Source organism: Pelodiscus sinensis, chromosome 8 (assembly GCF_049634645.1).
Source record: "Pelodiscus sinensis isolate JC-2024 chromosome 8, ASM4963464v1, whole genome shotgun sequence".
Classification (NCBI taxonomy): Eukaryota; Metazoa; Chordata; order Testudines; family Trionychidae; genus Pelodiscus; species Pelodiscus sinensis.
This window is the reverse complement of record NC_134718.1, coordinates 61,295,105-61,313,468: the sequence shown is the minus strand read 5'-3', so window position 1 is coordinate 61,313,468 and position 18,364 is coordinate 61,295,105. Positions and strand designations below refer to the sequence as shown.

Below are 18,364 nucleotides of genomic sequence, written 5' to 3'. Positions count from 1 at the left end.
ATTTTAACCTACCAGAGTACTAAAAGATGGATTTAAAAGTAGCCATTCTTCTACAAAGGAATTTCAGAAACCAACTACAGAGAGAGAAACTGCAGAACTGGTTTTCATATGCAAATTTGGCACTCTCTCTCATGGCCTGAACAAATACATGAACTGGATGGGCTGCTATACCCAAATGACATCAAAAGCTAAGTATGGTACACTTACAGCCCATTCAGTTAGCCTCATTAGGACTGGTACTACAATTGACAGGTATTTTTCCCCCTCCCTTTTTTTTCTGTTATAAATTGTGAGGTTCCCACTTTTTTCTCCACTCTTATCTGAGGAAGTAGGCTTTGCCCACAAAAGCTTATGATACTTTATATATATAATTTGTTAGTCTCTGAGGGTGCATCTACACTGTACATTATTTCGAGATAACTAGAATTATTTTGAAATATTAATGTGAGCGTCCACACAGCCATTCCGTTATTTCAAAATAATGGATAGCTTATTCCAAAATCTGTAAACCTCTGAGGAATAACGCCTATTCCAAAATAGCTATTTCGAAATAAGGTGTGTGTAGACACTCCACCGCTGCAATTTCGAAATAGCCCCTCTCCAGGGCCATTCTAAGTTATTCTTCCCCAGTGCCTCCTAGGGCTCTAAATTGAGATAGCATGTCTACATTAGGGAAACCTGCCTCAGACTAATTATGTGACTTCACTGCAGTGTAGATGTGCTATTATGAAATAAGCTGTTTCAGAATAACTACTCCAGAATAGCTTATTTTGAAATAAGCATGTAGTGTAGATGTACCATAAGGTGCTACAGGACTACTATTTTTTTTTGTTTAACTAATGCTATATAATCTTCTCATGTATTTATTTTGGTTACATTGTTAGTGCATAGACAAGCCCTAGATTAATTGGTGATGAGTAACATTCCATACTGCAATGAAGGCTACACCTCCCTCATTTTAATTCTGAAGCACTAAATTTCCCAAATGACTGACCTAAAAGATGGAGAAGAATACTCTTTTGTGTGGAAAGAAAATACATCAATAAGATCCAAAGTCTGATAGTGCTCATTAAAAAGACCGTGGAATAAGAAGAGGGAGTTTATAATGAATTGTACTGACCTCCACCAGACATTTGGCAGTCACACAGCTTCAACTCGAAGAATTCTTGTAGTCTATAGATGAAGACAGAGACTAATCAACCAAAAGCCAGCACCCAGGTCAGAAACAGAATTGAGCAAATATTTCTTTGCAATATTTGTCAACATTAATTGGACTAAAAATTAAGAATTGGTGTCAACAGGCTTTGCATTTTAAGATGTATTTTCTATTAACATTTATGGCAGTGATGTGTGTTGGTAAGAATGTTTGCAGAAAGGTGGTCAGCTGTTTGTGGAATATTATTTGCACAAAGATTTGAGACGACTGTTTTCATATGACAAGTATTATTTATTCAGTCAGGAAGTGGAAATATTGTCACATGACTACAGTGACCGATTATACACCATGAATCAGGAAAAAGAAAATAGACACTACTCTAATAGTAAAAGTGAATATTTGGGATTGAAATATGTTCAAAGTATTAAAACAAATTTCAAAAAGAACAAATTTGAAAAAATCAGAATTAAGGACAGTTTGCCAACAGATAAAGGGCTACCATTATCTATAAATTAATAACTACAAATAATTTGCTCAATGGTATTCTGAAATACTGAAATGGAAAGTGTATTGATGATTGTTAGCAGGGTTTCTCCAAAGATCTTAACATGTGGCTTTCTGCCATGTCTTTTCCAATGACCACTTATTTCCTTTCCTGAAATCTTCCTCACACATACTGATTCTAATTTCAACAAGTCCAAAATAAATATTAAGGCTTTGTTTCATATCTAAATTTCTGTCACTTTGTGTCAGCTTTTGGAACCACTTGGTAGCTTTCTTCTCCCTTGAGCATAGTATTTGATGAAATGCTAAAACCATGCAGAGACAGAACCCCAGATCACTCCATCACTAACTCAAATAGTCTGCCTTTCTGAAAGAAGAGATCAATGCCGGTTTTCAGAGATCCCTAGATATAGCTGTCTAGAACTAATATGGAAGAACTTGCACCAACCAGAAAGTCAGTCCCTTCTTGTGAATTTAAGAATTTAATATGAAAGACTGCAAGTAATAATCACAAAAGCCAATTTCCGCAACAGAAACAATACTGTCCAAGGGTATGTCTACACTACAGCGCTAATTCGAACTAACTTAGTTCGAATTAGTTAATTTGAACTTAGCTAATTCGAACTAACGCGTCTAGAACTAAAAACTATTTTGAATTAGCGTTTTGCTAATTTGAACTAGCATGTCCACATTAAGTGGACCCTGAACAGGGCTTAAGAATGGCCGGAAGCAGTGCCGGCAGGGCATCAGAGGAGGACTTAGAGCAGGGGTGTCCAAAATTTTTTCAAAGAGGGCCGGATTTGATGAAGTGAACGTGCATGAGGGCCGACCATTTTGCCTGACATTCTTTGAACCATTAAAATTAAATGCAAATTAACTATTTTATGCAAAGTTTATTGCAAACGGCATACTTTTCATTTTGTCACATGGATGACAAATCTAAACAGGTGTTAAATCACTCTGCCTTTCATATCTGAAGGCCAGATGAAAAAAAAATCCAGGAAGCTGAAATATATGTCAGAAACATTGTAAAGTACATTACATATTATTGGTAATAAAGGTTGTCTGTCAACTTTTAAGTTCAAAAAATATGAACAGGAACATAACACCAAGTATACATGTTGTGTCCAAATATATTTATAACTGATTTAGACCAACTGACATTAACTGAGATTTTACAATGTATTCATCTCAATACATATGGATTCGTTGGGGGCTATAAAAGATAGATATTGCCAAATTACCTGGGGGGCCGTATTAAACCGGAACATGGGCCGCAATTGGCCCGCGGGCCGGACTTTGGACATGCTTGACTTAGAGCGTGGAGATGCTGTCTCAGGCTAGCCGAGGGCTGTGCTTAAAGGGTCCCGACCCCCACCCCGGACAGACAGTTCTCAGGGGTGCCTCGCTTGAAAACCAGTCCTGGCTTGGAGTGCCCAGAGTGCCCACACTGGGCACATCACACCACTCAGCCATCAGCCCGGCTGCACTTGCCGCAGGCTGCCATCTGGGGACAGGGGACAATTGGGGGGCTGCAGGAGAGCTTCCACCCCCAGAAGCCCACAGAGCCAGCCCAGTCCTCCCCATCGGGGGCTCGTGCCCCATTCCTCCCTCACCTCCTTCCACTTACCCTTCCCTAGCTCCTTTTCTTGATGTACAAAATAAAGGACAATTGTGTTCAAAAATGGAATCTGTCTTTATTGAACAAAACTGGGGGAGACTGGGAAAAGGAGGTGGGAGAGGGGAAGAGAGAGGCTGGGAGAGGGGAGGGCAACTACAATGATCAGGGGTTGGGAACAGGTCCCATATGAAGAGAGGCTAAAGAGACTGGGACTTTTCAGCTTAGAAAAGAGGAGATGGAGGGGGGACAGGATAGAGGTCTCTAAAAGCAGGAGTTGGGTGGAGAGGGTGCATACAGAAAAGTTCTTCATTAGTTCCCATAAAGAAGGACTAGAGGACACCAAAGGAAAGGAATGGGTAGCAGGCTTCAAACTAGTAACAGAAAGTTGTTCTTCACAAAGCAAAGAGTCAACCTGCGGAACTCCTTGCTGCAGGAGGCTGTGAAGGCTAGAACTAGAACAGAGTTGAAAGGGACGTGAGATCAAGTGATGGAGGTTGGGTCCATGGAGTGGTATTAGCCAGGGGGTAAGAGTGGTGTCCCTGGCCAAAGTTTGTGGAAGGCTGGAGAGGGATGGCACGAGACAAATGGCTTGGTCACTGTCTCCAGTCCATCCCCTCCAGGGTCCCTAAGGTTGGCTGCTGTCGGCAGACAGACTACTGGGCTAGATGGACCTTTGGTCTGACCAGGACGGCCATTGTAAGCTCAGGGCTCAGGGTCGGGGGTCTCAGTGGACCACCTTGATTTTCATGCACTCCTGCTCCTGGGTGGCCAGGCTGGCAGCTCTCCTGCCCTAGACGGCCACCTTCCTGTGCCTAGTGCAGAGATCGTGGACAAGGTCCACGATGTCCGCAGTAGCCCAGGCGGGTGCCCGCCTCTTGCGGTCCTGGGCAAGCTCCCGGGAGCCGCCAGCCTGGTCCCGGGAAGAGGGGGAGGGCTGGGGGGCATTGGGTGGCTGGCTCGATCCGTGCCAGGTGCAGGGTCTGCTGGCTGGGTGCTGGCAGGCTTGCACCTGGCACAGGCACCGTAGCCAGCCCGTGCCCCTTTAAGGGGTCCGGGGCCGGAAGGGGGGCATAGAGTTTCCCTGGTGTTGGCCAGAGTGGTCACCAGGGAAACCTGGGAAGCCTTAGCCTCCCACTAATTTGAATTAAGGGTCTACACAGCCCTTAATTCGAACTAGCTAGTTCGAACTAGGCTTAATCCTCGTAAAATAAGGTTTACCTAGTTCGAACTAAGCGCTCCGCTAGATCGAATTAAATTCGAACTAGCGGAACGCTAGTGTAGCGCCTATTAAAGTTAGTTCGAACTAATGTCCGTTAGTTCGAACTAACTCTGTAGTGTAGACATACCCAAAGAGAAGTGGGGCATGACAACCCTTTCTCTAAGGAACACCAGTCACCGTATTAGAATTAGTTTAATAGAATAACTTTTTATATAATTTTACATAAAGTCTGCCTGAAAATGAACACTGGAATGTGACACTACTGCTGCTTTTGCTACATAAGCATAGAACAGAAAAAACACCTTTTTTCTTTCTCTCTCTCTTTAACACTATTAAACACAAAAGAATTACTAGATTGAATCACAGATTCTGTGCTTGGATACAGTAGTGTGAACACAGAGAAACTGCATTCACTCAAATGGAATTACATAAGCGTAACTGAGATCAGTCTTTATTTCTGAAATACTTGTTTTGACAATGTGTGTAGGTAATGCATGATTAAGATAGGTATGCTATTTATGTATCATCATTTAAATATAGCAAAATTGCACTAAAATATTTAAAGACCAGAAATGTCTTTCCACGCTGTTAAATACACTGGATGTGCTCACAGTACTCCCAATAAATATTTCTGATTTCTATCATCCATGCCAGCAGAAAAGAGTGTGGTTAATGTGTCTTCTAATGTTTAGCCTGCATTATCTCTAACCTGCATTAGTTTGTGAATTTAATAAACCAAGAATTTATTCCAAAGAAAAACCAATGCTCACCTTAAAATATTTGCCACTTCTTTTTTTTCCTATCAGAAAGATGATGTTGAAGTTCCTATAGAAAGTGCATCCACATTTTCACTGATAATAGAAGTGCATCATATTGGCATGACTAGTTGCAACAAATGACAAAATATCTATTTCCTATTTCAACTATGCAGGCTATTCTCTTGCAAAGTATGCTTCTGATTATTTTATAATTTTTTTATGGACAAGTCTGAGATCAAACTGAGACTCATAGACTTATTCAGAAACACCGTATGTCTTATTATGTTCAAGATCCACAGGACTATAATCACAACTTTCATACATGGCTTGATCCAAAATTTACCTAAGGCAATGGAAGGGCTTCAGTTGATTTCAATGAACTTTGGCTTTGGCCCAAAGGCAGTAGTATTACAAGTGCATGGGTATCAGGACAAAATATGGCAGAGTTAACATAAAAGCATATGTTTTCAATACAGCTATATTTTAGCAATCACTTTAATAAAGGGAATTATTACACAGTAACTGCAATTTTTTGTATCGTCAAAATAACGGCCATGCAGTTTGTATTTCACCAAAGGTTTTTTTTAATTTAAAGTATGCTGCTTGGTGGGACATTGCTCTAGGTCATTGTTTAAAAGGGAACATAAGCTGAAAAAGAGACAAGACTGACTTCTGGATCTTGCAAGCCCAGCAGATCTTAGCAAGGACACTATGAAACCCAAGCAGATCAAATGCATGGAGATTTATGTGAGCAGTCCTTGTAGACTTTCCTACCTAGTATAAGGTCACCTCGCTCAAGAGGAAAATGTATTGAAAGTGAGTTTATAGTATTTGTTAAAATTGATTTGAGGGAAAAAGTATGTATGTGCAGACAGGGTGAAAGTCCAATCAATAAATCGTTTCCAAAGATAACTGCTTTTTCAGCACAGGAAAAGGAATAGTTAACACTATTTATAAATAGCAATGTGTATAAAATGATTTTAACAATACATTTGATATCTCTCAGTCTATTGCTGATGACAGTCATGTACTTCAAAGCAGTGACACCAATTTTATTGCATGTGAGCCCGTCTCCCCCCTCCCCCCAAAAAAGGATTATCAATCAGTCTCAGGAGATTTTAGAATGCTAAGCATAATGGGCACAATCTTACATTATAATTTTAAACAGTGGGGGAACTCTAGGAAAGAGAGGCTACAACTAAAAAATACCAGGAAGAACTTCACAAGAGTTAGTCCTAGCTCTCACTTCGATGCTGTTCCATTGGCCCCTTCCCACTCAAATATATAATATCTGAGCCAAGTACAGTAAAACTCCAATGGTTCGGCATCTGACGGTCCGGCACTTCTGATGGTCCGGCACCATCAGGAACCCGGAAGTGCTCCGGGCAACCAGACCATTGGAGCTGCTCTGCCCCGGGCTTCCCCTATTCAGCCGCTGCTAAAACTGACCAGCGGCTGAATCGGGGAAGCCGGAGGCAGAGCAGCTGGAGCGCTGCCGGGTAGGTTACCTAGCACTGCCCCTCGGGGCTGCGGGACCAACCGGGCAGCACCCCAGGTGTCGCCGATTCAGCCGCTGATGAAACTGACCAGCGGCTGACTCCATGAAGCCCGAGGCAGAGCTGCTCTGCCCCGGGCTTCCTGGAATCAGCCGCTGATCAGTTTCAGCAGCAGCTGACTTGGAGACACTGGGAGTAGAGCAGCTGGGGTGCTGCCAGGTTAGTCCCTGCAGCGCCGAGGTGTGGTGCTGCGGGGACCAACCCGGCAGCGCCCCAGCTGCTCTGTCCCAGGCGTCCAGATTCAGCTGCTGTTGAAACTGACTAGCGGCTGACTCCAGGAAGCCCGGGGCAGAGCAGCTCTGCCTCGGGCTTCCTGGAGTCAGCCGCTGATCAGTTTCAGCAGCGGCTGACTTGGGGACGCCTGGGGCAGAGCAGCTGGGGTACTGCTGGGTTGGTCCAGTAGTGCCGCACCTCAGTGCTGTGGGACCAACCCGGCAGCCCCGGGGCAGAGCCGGACTATCGGTGGGGGGGGCTATGAGGGGTCTGGGTTGGCATCCCCTCCCACCCCAGACCCTTCACAGCCCCCCCTTCCTATAGTCCGGCATATCTGATAATCTGGCACCCCCTGTGTCCCAAAGGTGCTGGATTATTGGATGTTTACTGTATGTGGTGCTTTTAACCAGGGCTATCTGGCCCATCCTGGTGTATAGGCTAACACCCAAAAGAGGCTTTCACTTTGCTGGAGCCTGCTCATTTTGCACTGAGAATGCAGGGTAAACCACTTTACTGCTGATAGTCCTCCAATATCTTCCCACTGCTCCAGATGTGGGCCCCAAAGAAAGCGAATTCTACTATCCATGGGAAAAGAATCAGAGTGCTACAGCTTACTGCCACACAAAATCATTAGGATGTGTGCCCTGAAGTCCTAGCAACACATACAGGTGAGTGCAGAACCAGTGAGGGCACATTAACTTGGATAAAGCTTTGCAATGCGGTTACTCACATCTGGGATAGGCTATTTTCAGGGCCAATCATCTAAGTTAGCTCTGCAGTAAAGAAATACCCTTCATGCCCATCAGAAGCCAAGCAGTTCTTACTTTGGTAAACATCAATTAAATGTGAAGTATCTGATTTCAGTGGGAACATTTCTCAATGGGGATGTCAGGGTTTGAGATCGAGCTCTGGTCTACAGTAGGGAGTTATTTCGAAATAACTCCCCCTATTTCAAAGTAACAGGCGGAACGTCTACACAGTACCAAACCCATTACTTTAAAAAAGAAGGCTGGTTATTTCAAAATAAGAACTCCTGCTTCCCACGAAGAATAATGCTTATTTAGAAATGGTTATTTTGAAATAGCGGTAGTGTGGACGCTCTACTGCTGTTTTGAAATAACTACTCCGCAGTCAAAGTAATTACTCCCCAGCAAGATTCCCTGTAAGCAGTCCTTTTCTGAGCCCCACACAGGCAGGAAGATCAGCTGATCGGCTGGGGAAGGGAGGCGGGGCACTCGCCCTCTCAGAGGAACGGAAGCAGCAACAGCTGCTGCTGCCTGCTATAAATGGAGAAGCTGGCTCCAGCCTCTACTCTAGGGCTGGGCAAAAGATGATCCGTGGGATGGATCTGGCCACAAGAGCCTCAGCCAGCTCGCTGCCTGCTCTGCACCCACTCAGCACTCAGGAAAGCCAGGTGCAGGGTCATGTGTATGTTTCTAAATGCCGATAGCGTGGAGGGAGGGGAGACAGGTTTCTCATGCTGCCCCTATTCCCAGTAGCTCCCATTGGCTGGTTTTGATCAATAGCAACTACCTGTTTGCTGGACTGGCAGCATGTGAAGTGACCTCCTCCTTTATCACCTGGGTTCACAGCATTCAGTTTAGAGCAATGTTTCTCAACCTTTTTTTTAAAAAAACCCCTTTAAAAAATTATAAGTACCCCCAGTACCTACAGTTTTCAGACTCACAATTTTTTTTCTACCATTACAACACATTTTGTTTAAACAACTTAATTGTATCCGGGCGGGCAATGATATTTTTGGGTATAAAATGTACAAAAATAATAAAACACTATAAAACTAAAAACAAAAATTCAGTTTTCTCCAAATTTCAGTTGTGTTGACGTACCCTCCAGACTTCTCTCGAGTACCCTAAGGATACTCGTAGCACTGGTTGAGAAACACTGGTTTAAAGCAATAAACATGACTCCTGTAGCTCCCTTTCCCCTGAGCATGTACAGTGGCTGGAAGGCAGGGACTCTGGCTACGGAACCTGCTGGGCTGCTGGCTGGGAGCCAGGTAAGATCTCCCAGCCAGAATCTATCTCTGGCACCTCAGCCCCTCCATCCCCAACTCTCTGTTCCCCTTCTGCCTTCCTACCCCATGTAACCCAAACCTTCTGTACCCCTGCTCTAGCCTCCATATACCTTCCCAGACAGTGTATCCCCTCCTACACACCTCATCAGTTCACAACCCGGTCTCAGACCTTGCACCCTAATCTGCTATCCCTGTCACAGCCCAAATTCCTGCACCCCAGGTCACAACCCCTTCCTAGGCCCAGCACCCCCTCCTCACCCCAGTCCATTGCCCCAGGTCACAATCCCCTATACTTCACTCAACTTCCTCCCAGATCCCACAGTCCATTACCTCAAGCTCCCTTCTACACCCAACCTCCATCCCGCACCTCCTCCATTAATATAGTGGAAGTGTGCAGCCCTCAACCACTTACCAAATTCTTGGTATGGCAGCCCATCAAAAATTATTGCCCACCTCTGTGTTAATGGCTTAAGATAAGAAAGAAAATGATTCTTTTAAAAAATGTTTTTAGTGTTGCAGATATCTAAAACTTTGATCTTAAGGATTTTTTTAAAAATCCTGTGTTACTAATTACTATATGGTAAACTGTATTGCATTAAGGCCAGATCTTTGCTATCTGGTAGAGTTCTGGCTCTTATGAGTCAGAAGTAGCAAGTACTAGGTGTGATGCTAGCTGTTTTGTAGGATAAAACCTTATTTGCAAGATCTTTGAAACATGCATCTATCTTTTAGAAAGGATGATGATACATGTACTCCAAGGCCTCAAAGGGAGTCTGTAACTAAAAAAAACTTTAAAAACAACAATGGTCCTGGATTTATATATTTATAATTTTGGCTAACAAAAATATATAAATAGTATCATGAGCTTTTGTGGGAACAACCCATTTCTTCAGCCAAGGGTAGTGTTCATTTTCTTTTTATTTGATTTAAAATTAAATAATCATAAGCATTGCTCCTTGTTAATTATCTCTTGTTTCAATATACTTTCTTCCATGCCTATAGACTATTTAAAATATATTTTTAGACTGATGGTTTTTGTTTGTACTGGTGGGTGCGCATTCACACACCACCTCAATATTGGTGTTGCATATGAGAAATTTCAACCCGCCTGAGTCCCCAACACTGGTACGATGTAGTTTATAGCTGGCCCTATAAGCAAGGCCAAGGCCCTCCGGCCTGAGTCCACACCACAGTCTATAGATGGCCCTTTAAGCAAGGCCTAGGCCCTCTGGCCTGAGTCCACAGTGCAGTCACGATGAAGTTTGTAGCTGACCCTTTAAACAAGGCCAAGGCCCTCCGGCCTGAGTCCACACCACCGTCTATAGCTGGCCCTTTAAACAAGGCCTAGGCCCTCTGGCCTGAGTCCACAGCGCAGTCACAATGCAGTTCAGGGGTTATAGCGGGGCACACCCCCGGGTAGGGGGACCCGGGCTACCCTACTCCACCGGGTCCCAGCCCAGGGCCCTGTGAGCGACCGGATAACGGGTCACTCCCTTGGTGGGGCAGTCCAGCCGAAACGCACCAAGGTTCTCTGGGCGGGAGAGGCGGCTCCCGCTCCTGCCCTGGGCCACTTCCTACCCAGTCCCCGGGGGTGCCTTCCCCTGTACCTGCCCAGCCGGCTGTGAGCTCCATGCCGGTGTCCCCTCGGTCGGTAGTCCCGGGGTTGCCCCAACTCGCCTCCGCGTCCTTTTCCACCTCTCCTGGCGTCCCCAGCAACAGCTGCCCCGGTCCTTCTCCTCCGGCCGTCTCTCCAGACTGAATCTTTCCCTAGACTTTTATAGCCCTGCTGCAGCCCGGGCATGCTCGGTAGAACTGTGGAGGAGGGGCCTCTGCAGCCAGGTAACCCTGGCTGGTCCCTGTAGGTTCAATGCGGGGCTGCCTCACCCCGTCACACACCCTCCCCCTTAAGAGGGTCGGCGACGGGGTTTTGGCCGACCCCTCTTCACTCGTCCTTGAAAAAAAGTCTGAGTTAGTATGGGCTTTTCCCAGCCGATGCGCTACCAGAAAAGCGAATGGTTGTAATGATAAGTACCAACGCATGATCCGCGCATTTGAGTCTTTCATGGCATGGAGCCATCTCAGGGGGGCATGGTCAGTCACTAAAGTAAACGGGCTCCCCAATACGTAATATCTTAGGGACTCTATGGCCCATTTCGCCGCCAGAGCCCCCTGCTCTATCGTCGAGTATTTAGTCTCTCGCGGGAACAACTTGCGGCTAAGGTATAGGATAGGGTGCTCCTCCCCCTCTACCACCTGAGATAATACCTCTCCTAGGCCTACTTGGGAGGCATCTGTTTGCAAAATGAATGGCTTGTTGAAGTCCGGCTGAACGAGCACCGGCCCCTGAGCCAGCCACTTCCTCAAGGTCTGGAAGGCAGCTTCGCACTCCGGGGTCCACTCTATGTGGCGCTCTCGGGGATTCTTCGTGAGGTCTGTCAGGGGTGCTGCGATGGTCGCAAAGTCGGGTATAAAGCGGCGGTAGTATCCTGCCAGCCCCAAGAACTGTCGTACTTGCCTTTTCATGGTAGGCGTAGGGCTTTCCTGTAAAGCCTGGACTTTGTCTGTCAAGGGTCGGAGCTGCCTCTTTCCCACTGTATAGCTGAGATAGCTCACCTCCGGATATCCCCAGTGCCACTTGGCTGGGTTGGTGGTGAGGCCAGCCTCCGCTAATGCCTGCAGCACTTGGGACAGATGTTGTAGGTGTTCTGTCCAGTTCCGGCTGTATACCACGATAGCATCGATATACGCCGCTGCGTAGTCATTATGTGGCTTCAGTACTTTATTCATGAGCCTCTGGAAAGTGGCTGCTGCCCCATGGAGGCCAAAAGGCATTGTTGTAAATTGGAAGAGGCCAAACGGGGTTGGGAAGGCCGTTTTCTCTCGAGATGCGGGTGTCAGGGGGATTTGCCAGTAGCCCTTAGTTAAATCAAGGGTTGATATGACTCTGGTGTGCCCCAATCGTTCCAACAGCTCATCCACCCGTGGCATTGGGTAGGCGTTGAAGCGGGAGATGGAATTTACCTTCCTGAAGTCCACACAGAACCGGACCGACCCATCCACTTTTGGCACCAGCACTACGGGTCTCCTCCAGTCAATTCGGGACTCTTCCACCACGCCCAGAGCTAGCATCTGGTCCAGTTCCCTTCGCACCATGTCCCACAACTTCCTGGGCAGCAGGCGATGGTGGTCACGTACCCTCTGCCCTGGGGGGGGTGGCAATATGGTGTCTCGTTAGATTCGTCTGGCCAGGTTTTGACGACAGGACCTGGGGAAAGGCGCTCAGCAGCCGGCGGAGCTGTTCCTGCTGTCTGTGTTCGAGGTCAGGACTGAGGTCCAGGAGTGCGGGTGTGGGGTCTGCCTCTGCGGATGGCCCCAACTCTGGTTCCATAGGGTAAAGGGTGATCATCAGGGCCTCTCGCTCCTTCCACCCCTTGAGCAGGTTTACATGATATATCCACACTTCTTTCCTCCGCCCTGTTAGCCGTACTGCATAATCCACCAGCCCCACCTGTCTCACCAGCTCAAATGGGCCTTGCCATTTGGCTAGCAACTTGGATTCTGAGGAAGGGAGCAACAGTAGTACCCGGTCTCCTGGCTGGAAGGTCCAGGTCCTGGATTCCCGGTTGTAATGAGCGGTCTGGCTCTCCTGGGCTCGGCGTAGGTTTTCTTGGGCCAAACACCCTAGCTCCCGGAACTGCTCCCTTAAGTGCAGGATGTAGTGTACGGAGCCTCAGGCAGGGGTTTCTTGTTTCTCCCAGGCCTCACGGACCAGGTCTAGAACCCCTCGGGGTTGTCGTCCATACAGGAGCTCGAAGGGCGAGAACCCTGTAGAGGCTTGAGGGACCTCTCGCACTGCAAACATCAGCGCTGGGAGCATCTTATCCCAATGACGGGTGTCGTCCTCCACAAACTTGTGCAGCATTGACTTCAGGGTGCGGTTGAAGTGCTCCACCAACCCGTCTGTCTGGGGATGGTAGACCGAGGACCGGAGCGCCTGGATGTTCAGTAACTGACACAGCTCCGCCATGAGTCGTGATGTCAAATTCGTCCCCTCGTCTGTGAGGATCTCCCGGGGTAGACCCACCTGGGAGAATATTTCCAGCAACTCTCCAGCGATGACGGGGGCAGTAGTCGTCTGCAGTGGGACGGCCTCTGGGTACCGTGTAGCATAGTCCACCACGACGAGGATATACTTATATCCTGTCTGGCTTCTTTCCAATGGCCCCAACAAGTCTAGGCCGATACGCTCGAAGGGTGTCCCCACTATAGGCAGCGGCACCAGCGGGGCCCGGGGAATGCTGGTGGGGTTAGCCTTCTGGCACTCAGGGCATGAGGCATAGTACTCCCACACTTCGTGGTGAATTCCCGGCCAGAAGAACCGTCGCGCCACTCGCTGTAGGGTCTTCTCTCAGCCCAAATGGCCCGCCCAGGGGTTTGCGTGTGCCACCTGTAACAGGCCCCGGCGGAAACGGTGTGGGACCAACAGCTGGTGTATCTCCTCCTGGCTTTGGGGGTCCCGTACAAGGCAGTAAAGGCGGTCCTGCTGTACCCTGAAGCGCGGTCCTTGGGGTTGACCTGCCACTGGCTCCTCCCCGGCCCGGCTAAGCGTGGGGTTATTCCGTTGCTCTTCCAGGAAGTCCCCATCTAGCTCTAGGTCAATAGGTGGGGCACCTGTAGGGTCGCTGTCCATGCTCGCCGCTGGGGCTCCGGACATAGCGTGCTGTGAGGCCCCTTCCTCCGCCGCTACCTCGAGGGGCGGGCTTAGTGCGGCCCGACAAGCCTGCCGTGCCCGGACAATATTTGCCCTTACACCACTCCCTTCTTGCAGTAATTCATTAAACCCGGGCCAGTCCCGCCCCAGGATCACCGGGTAGGGCGACTAAAGAAAATTCAGTGAACCCAACAATGGAAATTCTTAGTGAGAACACTGTTCCCCAGTACTTTGTGTGGCTTTAAGTCTAAGTAGCACATCCACATTAAGGAAGCCTACCTCAGACTAATTTCGTAGCTTCCCTGTAGTGTGGACACACTCTTTCAAAATAGTTATTTCGGGAGTTATTATTTCAAAATAAGTGTACACATGCTCCAAGGGTATGTCTACACTACAGCGCTAATTCGAACTAACTTAGTTTGAATTAGTTAATTCGAACTAAGCTAATTCGAACTAACAGATCCAGACTAAAAAACTAGTTCGAATTAGTATTTTGCTAATTCGAATTAGCATGTCCACATTAAGTGGACCCTGAACCGGGGTTAAGGATGGCCGGAAGCAGTGCCGGCAGGGCATCAGATGAGGATTTAGAGCGTGGAGCTGCTGTCTCAGGTTAGCCGAGGGCTGTGCTTAAAGGGACCCGACCCCCACCCCGGACAGACAGTTCTCAGGGGTGCCCCGCTTGCAAAGCAGTCCTGGCTTGGAGTGCCCAGAGTACCCACACTGGGCACATCACAGCACTCGGCCATCAGACCGGCTGCACTTGCCGCAGGCTACCATCTGGGGAGAGGGGGCAATTGGGGGGCTGCAGGAGAGGTTCCACCCCCAGAAGCCCGCAGAGCCAGCCCAGTCCTCCCCATCGGGGGCTCGTACCCCATTCCTCCCTCACCTCCTTCCACTTACCCCTCCCGAGCCCCCCTTCCTGATGTACAAAATAAAGGACAATTGTGTTCAAAAACAGAATCTCTCTTTATTGAACAAAACTGGGGGAGACTGGGAAAAGGAGGTAGGAGAGGGGAAGAGAGAGGGTGGGAGAGGGGAGGGCAACTACAATGATGAGGGGTTTGGAACAGGTCCCATATGAAGAGAGGCTAAAGAGACTGGGACTTTTCAGCTTAGAAAAGAGGAGATGGAGGGGGGGATATGATAGAGGTCTATAAAAGCATGAGCGGGGTGGAGAGGGTGCATACAGAAAAGTTCTTCATTAGTTCCCATAATAGAAGGACTAGAGGACACCAAAGGAAAGGAATGGGTAGCAGGCTTCAAACTAGTAACAGAAAGTTGTTCTTCACAAAGCAAAGAGTCAACCTGCGGAACTCCTTGCTGCAGGAGGCTGTGAAGGCTAGAACTAGAACAGAGTTTAAAGAGAAGTGAGATAAAGTGATGGAGGTTGGGTCCATGGAGTGGTATTAGCCAGGGGGTAGGAGTGGTGTCCCTGCCCAAAGTTTGTGGAAGGCTGGAGAGGGATGGCATGAGACAAATGGCTTGGTCACTGTCTTCGGTCCATCCCCTCTAGGGTCCCTAGGGTTGGCCGCTGTCGGCAGACAGGCTACTGGGCTAGATGGACCTTTTGTCTGACCCAGGATGGCCATTGTAAGCTCAGGGCTCAGGGTCGGGGGTCTCTGTGGACCACCTTGATTTTCATGCACACCTGCTCCTGGGTGGCCAGGCTGGCAGCTCTCCTGCCCTAGACGGCCGCTTTCCTGTGCCTAGTGCGGAGGTTGTGGACAAGGTCCACGATGTCCGCACTAGACCAGGCGGGTGCCCGCCTCTTGCGGTCCTGGGCAAGCTCCCGGGAGCCGCCAGCCTGGTCCCGGGAAGAGGGGGAGGGCTGGGGGGCATCGGGTGGCTGGCTCGAGCCGTGCCAGGTGCAGGGTCTGCTAGCTGGGTGCTGGCAGGCTTGCACCTGGCATGGGCATCATAGCCAGCCCGTGCCCCTTTAAGGGGTCCGGGGCCGGGAGGGGGGCATAGAGTTTCCTTGGTGTTGGCCAGAGTGGCCACCAGGGAAAGCTGGGGAGGGCTAGCCTCCCACTAGTTCGAATTAAGGGGCTACACACCCCTTAATTCGAACTAGTAAGTTCGAACTAGGCTTAGTCGTAGAATGAGGTTTACCTAGTTCGAACTAAGCGCTCCGCTAGTTCGAATTAAGTTCAAACTAGTGGAGCGCTTGTGTAGCGCCTATCAAAGTTAATTCGAACTAACGTCCGTTAGTTCGAATTAACTTTGTAGTGTAGACATACCCCAAGAGTATTACTGCAGAGGCAAAGTAAGAAAACCAGTCATTTAGTGTGTTAATACAGTACCTCGCACAATGGGACTGTCACTAGGATAAGGCCTTCAGGAACAACTGTGATATAAATGGTCAAGAGAAAAAAAAACGAACAACAAGAAATCAAATAATTTAAACAGAGTCCTTCTGCTGCCAGCTGAAGACGTTTCCCAGCATATGTAAATTAAATTCATAAGTTCAGCACAGAAACATACAAAAGCAATCACTGTTTAAGAAAATGGAAATCACACATGCTGAGGAACATGCAGTGAGAAATAACTGCATAGAGAATAGTGCTGTGAGATAAGAATACTGTTTTCCAAAACAAGGTCACTGCAGAAAAGGTTTCAGATTCCTGTCTGTGTTTATAGCCTTTGGTATCAAGCTGTCCAAAAACAGATCCAAAAGGACTGACTTTGTAAAAGTAAATTGTATCTGTCATCCTTTCTCCTCCCTGAGGTGCTACTTTGTCGAGGACTATAAACTTCAAAATGGATTCATTATGTTGATGAGCTGTGAAATAAATAGCTATAGGGAAACAAGTTTGCTTATGTCTGATACTGCTTTCTGCTCGCTAATGTGAATTCTGAAGGGCTTTTTCCTTAGATAAATGAATCTGGAAAGACACTTTTTATAAATTATATTCCAAGTTACAAACTGAACATACAGATACTGTGGGTGTGGGTGTGGGAGTGATGCAGCTGTTTCAATGAATAATGAAACAATTGTTATCACATATTATTCTAGGTATTTAAGAACTAGTTGAAGCAATTTCTGAACTACTAGAAATTATCTTTGAGAACTCATGGAAGACAGGTAGGTTGCATCTACACAGCAGGGCTTAACTCAAAATAAGGTACGCAAATTGAGCTATGTCAATTGCGTAGCTTATTTTGAAATTGAAATTGGGAGCATTTACACAGCATTTATTTCGAAACAGAGCACTCTTCCTCTGACTTCCATTACTCCTCATACAATGAGGATTACAGGAGTTGGAGTTCTCCAGCTTGACAGTATTTCGACATTATTTTGAAATAAATGCCTGCTGCATAGATGCGGAATAAGCAATTTCAAAATAATGTTGTTGTGTAGATGTACCCTTAAGGTCCCAGATGACTGGAGAAGGGCAAACAGTACCTATCTGTAAAAAAAAAGTGGAACAAAGAGGATGCAGGGCATTAGAGACCAGTCAGCATAATTTCCATACCTAGAAAGATACTGAAACAAATTAAATAATCAATTTGTAAACAAAATTATAATGGGATTATAAATAATAGCCAGCATGTGTTTGTCAAGAAATGTCATGCAAAACCAACTTAATTTTCTTCTTGGATATGATTATTGGCCCAGTGGACAGGGTGGAAACAATAACTGTGATATATCTTGACTTCAGTAAGGCTTTATATACATTTTCATATGCAAACTAGAGCTATATGGTCTGGATGAAATTACCATAAGGTAGGTGCACTACTGGTTGAAAGATGGAACTGAAAGAGTATTTATCAGTGGTTCACTGCGATTCTGGGAGGATGTATCTAATAGGGTCTCACAAGGGTCAATCCTGGATCTAGTACTATTAAACATTTTCATTAGTGACTTGGATAACAGAGTAGTAGAGAGTATGCTTATAAAAACTGCAGATGACACCAAGGCTATGTCTACACTGGCATGATTTTCCAGAAATACTTTTAACGGAAAAGGTTTTCTGTTAAAAGTATTTCCAGAAAAGCGCATCTAGATTGGTCCCAGAGTTATCGTTATAACTATGCGCTTTTGCAGAAAAGCGCGTCTAGATTGGCGGCGTGCTTTTTCGCAAAAGCAGAAGCCCGGAACCATTTTGAAGCGGGAAAAAGGCCACCAGACCTTTCCGGGGGCGGGGCCGGAGCTCTGTTCAGACACGTGCTTAAAGGGGTCTCGCCGGATAGCCATTTGTCTCCGGCTCCATGCGTTGGGACCTCTGGCAGGGACTGACAGACATAGCAGGTTTGGTGGTTGCCCTCTGACTTTTGGGGACACCACCCTTTTGCCCCCTACTGCTTTTCTCTGATTTTTCTTTCTTGTGCCCTGCTCTGTCTGCCATGGACCCGTGAGTGGCAATGTGCCTGCTCTGGCCCCTGTTGGCCATGTCCAAGTGCCTGCAGCTCATGCTGCAGGCCGGTGCCCTGGTGTTCCAGGACCAGGAGGCAGAGATCGCCTTCGACTCCCTCACCAGGGAGGCCATGGCGACCCTGTGGCATCAGCACCCCAGGGTGGAGAGGCCAGTGTGGAGATTGGACACCAGTACCGACTGGTGGGACCGTCTGGTCCTCGGACAATGGGATG

General features: G+C 47.3%; 1 protein-coding gene across 6 annotated transcripts in view; it reads right to left on the bottom strand.

The window, feature by feature from the left end:
* HSPA12A (heat shock protein family A (Hsp70) member 12A) overlaps positions 1 to 18,364 on the bottom strand; it is a 226,664-nt gene that overhangs the window by 140,120 nt on the left and 68,180 nt on the right. For 2 of the 6 annotated variants that reach the window (XM_075935391.1, XM_075935390.1), the window contains exon 3: positions 1,121 to 1,173. The exons of the other annotated variants lie outside the window; for them this stretch is intronic. In XM_075935391.1, coding sequence (XP_075791506.1) covers positions 1,121 to 1,133 — 13 coding nt within the window. In that variant the 5' untranslated portion in view covers positions 1,134 to 1,173. The remainder of the gene's footprint in view (positions 1 to 1,120; positions 1,174 to 18,364) is intronic. 6 annotated transcript variants of the gene reach the window in all.